The sequence below is a fragment of the Megalobrama amblycephala genome, linkage group LG19 (genome assembly GCF_018812025.1).
Source record: "Megalobrama amblycephala isolate DHTTF-2021 linkage group LG19, ASM1881202v1, whole genome shotgun sequence".
In the NCBI taxonomy this organism is placed as follows: Eukaryota; Metazoa; Chordata; class Actinopteri; order Cypriniformes; family Xenocyprididae; genus Megalobrama; species Megalobrama amblycephala.
This window is the reverse complement of record NC_063062.1, coordinates 25,829,329-25,833,722: the sequence shown is the minus strand read 5'-3', so window position 1 is coordinate 25,833,722 and position 4,394 is coordinate 25,829,329. Positions and strand designations below refer to the sequence as shown.

At 45.0% G+C, this 4,394-nt stretch overlaps 1 protein-coding gene across 1 annotated transcript; it reads right to left on the bottom strand.

The window, feature by feature from the left end:
• Window positions 1-263: 263 nt before the first annotated feature.
• Window positions 264-2,757, bottom strand: LOC125253924 (neoverrucotoxin subunit beta-like). The gene is made up of 4 exons (XM_048168182.1): window positions 2,671-2,757; window positions 2,203-2,295; window positions 587-2,023; window positions 264-283 (listed from the first exon to the last, which is right to left on the bottom strand). The coding sequence occupies exons 2-4, from the start codon at window positions 2,291-2,293 to the stop codon at window positions 264-266; spliced, it is 1,548 nt and encodes a 515-aa protein (XP_048024139.1). The 5' UTR covers window positions 2,294-2,295; window positions 2,671-2,757.
• Window positions 2,758-4,394: the final 1,637 nt, after the last annotated feature.

Below are 4,394 nucleotides of genomic sequence, written 5' to 3'. Positions count from 1 at the left end.
TATCTTCGTTTTAGGAAATTTAAATAAGGAGAAGGAGCTCTATTGTATATTATAACAACCATGTAACATGCATTTGCGTGACGAAGGCATTACTAGCTAAATGTGCAAAGGGCTGTATAACTATCGGTAATGACACTCGAGATTGAGCGAGTGAACCGCTGTAGCGTTAGGGGCGGCGCCATGCTCGGTGTGTCACTGACAGTTATATAGTGTTAGGGGTGGGGCCATGCTCGGGGACTCCAGTGCGTCATCGGACCCCCTTTTTAGCTCCGCCCCAAAAATCCTGAACAGAGAGTTGGTGAAAAACTGTTTAACACTCTAACTTTACAATTAAGCATTACACAATTCACAGTCAGCAATACATTTGTAACCTTTATAACGTGTTTAGAAACAATTCTCAGAATTGACTTTCATTGACTTTCGTGACAATCGCATGCAATATATCGGTCAGCCCTATTTTCCAATGAGACACTGATTGATCAAGAAATGTCTCATGCGATAGATAGATAGATAGATAGATAGATAGATAGATAGATAGATAGATAGATAGATAGATAGATAGATAGATAGATAGATAGATACGCACTGTGCTGGAACTGTGTGTTTGTCAGCTGCCCTTTTTCATACAGATAGATGGAGGAGCCTGGACTGGATGGATCGGAAATGGCAGAAACAATGAATTGGTATCTCTCTTCATCTTTGTTAGCTTCTGAAAAACTTTTAAAAAAAGATAAGTTCTTTCTCATGTTTGAGACAACACCAGGCTTGTTGAACCACTCTTCTGATGCTAGCGTGCAAGAACACAGTTTCATTCCCTCATCTAGCTCTTTAAACTTGTCAGATTCCAGAAACTCCTTCAGGGTTGAAAGATATGGGTCTTCATACTTCAGAGATGTGAAGGTCAAGCACACCACAACATCAATATCAGGATTAAGGAGGATAGTGTTGAGACTGTCTGCATCTTCAGTTATGATTTCCTCCAGAATCTTGCTGTGAGAACTCAAGAGGTTAAGTTCAGACTTTGCACGATCTAACCACTGGTTAAGCATGTCAGCTTTAAAAGGGGAGCTGTAGTGGATCTTCAGGATGTCTTCCAGTGACTTTTCCTCCTTCTCTCCTCCTCGTATATCAGGCAAGACCTTGGCCACAGCTTTCACGAGTGCCATTTTGTAAATGTTAAGAGAACCCTGAAATGAACTGAGCCTCTCTTTGATGTCTCTGAAAACATTAACCAGTGGTTTTCTGGAGAGGTCGTTGCATGTCCTCTCTGCCTCTAACAGCTCCTCTATTATATCTTCAGTGTTGGAAACCAGACGTGTGGTGATTTCTCTCACCAACTGAGCTGCTTTTGTATCCAGTATAGAAAGAGGATAGAGCCAGACTTTTATTGGAACTGCATTCTGTGGATTCTCCTTCAGGATATCGGGGAGCGTGTTGTACACCTCCAGGGCCTCTTTGAAAGTGGTGGGGTTCTGATCAAGGCGGAAGTCACCATGAAATGTGCAGGAGATTCTCTCAGCCATTTCCTTATCACCATCTGTCATATCTACAGCTCCTTTTCCCTTAATGGAAAATCCAGGGATCTTCTTGACCATGATATTCAGTTCTCCCTCAATCTTTTGCTTGTTTTCCTCTTCTGAAAATGTCCGATCAAACACCATGAAGGCCTGAGCTCCGTACAGTACAGCCGTGACCACATGAGTCGCAGTTTTCTGGTCAAACACCTGAGGGTAGGTGATCTGGCCCAGCTGGGACATGGTCAGCTGTACAAATCTTGTGGTTTCACTGTAATTCATTGTAACTCTGGACTGTTGGTTTGAGGATTTGGTGTCATGCAGGTATTTGGCAGATCCTCCTACCTTCACCATCCCACACAAGAAACTAGCCTTCAGGGAAGCACTTACATCCAGGAGACTGGACTTATCAGAGAGAGAGTCGGAGCTGCTGAACTTCACATCTGTCATGGGCTGTGGACGAGTGTCCAAATTTTTACTCAGTGACGACTTATCCCACAGAGTAACACCTGAAATGAGAAATGGCTTTAACAGTTACGTATGAGGACACAATGTATTGTTGAAGTAAACATGCCAATATTTCTGTGTTACATCTTATGTCTCAAAATGACCACACAAGTACTGTTTTGTTGATTCATGTTTGGGTGAAAAAGGAATAAAAATCATTTTAGTAGGTACTGTACAGCACCTGGAATGAAGGCATCCTTGCGGCAGTCATACAGCATACCAGGACACAGAGGTCTTCCCAGAGCTGCCACTTCAATGGTCTCTGATGCCATGACTGCAGTAAAGAACAATGATCAATGGGGATTTGCACATATGAAGTTTAATAATGACTACTTTATCATTCTTTTTTTTCTTGTTACTGAATTCATTAGTCCTCACATTCCTTAAAATGCAATCTAATTCAGTGTTTAAAAAACTCAAAAACAAATAAAGGCATAAATCCTTCCTTTACTGAATACAATCCAATAAGTAATGTCTTACCATTGGCTGTGGTGAAATGACAGATGCATCTGATTAGTATGATTTTGTTCCTAATGCATTTTGAGTCTTCATGCAATACTGTTCAGATCTAAACAGCTCATAATCTGAAGGTGGCTATTCACACTGTCATAACATTACCTGTTCTTTTAATTTTAAAGTGGTGTCTCACCTGGGGTCCTTGTGTGTATTCGTTATGTTCAGAAGTTGTCTAGTAATGTCTTCAGTTTAAGTCTGAAGCCAACTGCGTTCTTTGGTCATATTTATAGTACTTTTTTAAGGAAATGTTTCCTTAAAGCATTTTTACTGGAAGAAAAACTGGTTTCTGGTTAGACAGTGTATTGCTCAACAAGAGGGTAAATATCTGGCTCTGTACATTTTTCAGATTAAATCACTTCCTCCCGTGTTTCGATTCGGTTTCTGTTACTGTCACTTCCCTGTTCCTCGTTTGTTGGTTTGATTTGAGATTATTTAGTCTTGTTTTTCAGGTCTTGTTTGACCTTCTCAGTGTTAGTTGACTGAGTTCCCTTTCGATACTTCACTCGTACTGCGTATGGGGAAAAGTCTCCCTTTTTCCCTGTCAGTGAAGCCTTTTTCAATAACGCAGTGTAACTACACCGTCGTTGATTCACTCATAGACAAGTTGTTGAACCAATGACGGCGCGGGATAGCTGCGTGGCCTATGGCGACAACGCGCGCGAATATTCCCGCCGAAAGGGGCGGGGTTTAGTACTATATAAGCAGGCATTTCGCCATAGGATTACAGTCCTTTCTCCTTCAGCGACGACTACTCATCTCTTTGCTGATCTCCGCCTGAAGCCGAAGAAGCTCGCTGCCTGGAAGAAGCAAACGGGCCCACAAATGTTGCGTCCACACAAACCGCCGTTCTCACGGCGAACACATTTTTACCTTTTCAAATAAACAGATCCTTGCACAGATTTGTCACGAGGACTGGTTCTGCTCACTGGATCTGAAGGATGCATACTTTCATATCCAGATAGCCCCCCACCACAGGCGATTCTTGAGATTCGCCTTCGAGGGTGTGGCTTACCAATATACGGTCCTGCCCTTCGGGCTGTCTCTGGCTCCTCGCACTTTTACCAAGTGCATGAACGCAGCTCTTTCCCCACTGAGACAGATGGGAATCCGAGTTCTGAATTATTTCAACAACTGGCTCATTTTGGCCCAGTCGCGAGCCGAGCTGGAACATCACAGATCCGTGCTCCTCAGCCACCTAGAGTGCCTAGGACTCAGGGTCAACCTGTCCAAGAGCTCGCTGCTCCCCAGTCAACATATTTCTTCCTGGGAGCAGTTTTCGACTCGGTCCGCATGACGGCGGTAGTCTCGCCAGAGCGCGCTCTGGCCATTCAGCAGCTCGCGCCTTCCGTCAAGAACAAAGCCTACCTCCCTCTGAAGCTCTTCCAGAGGTTGTTAGGGCTGATGGCTTCCGCCTCCCCAGTTCTGCAGCTCGGCCTTCTTCGGATGCAGCCTCTACAGTACTGGCTGAAGTTTCGGTTCCCTCCACACGCCTGGCGGCATGGCCGCTTGTGTCTCAAGGTCAATCAGGCCTGCCTGTCAGCCCTGAAGCCCTAGTTGAACCCCGAGTGGTTCAGGCGTGGCGTACCCCTACAGGTGGCGTCACGAAGGACGGTGCTCTCGACAGACGCATCCAACTCGGGACCGGCCTTCGGCTCGTGGTCTCACGAGGAGAGCCATCTTCATATCAACTGTCTCGAGATGCTGGCAGTGATACGTGCCCTTCACTTCTTTCAGGCTTAACTGACGGGACGCCACGTCCTAGTCCAATCGGACAGGATGACAGTGGTGTCGTACATAAATCACCAGGGAGGTCTTTCGTCCAGCCGCTTATGCGCTTTGGCGAAGCGTCTTCTGGAA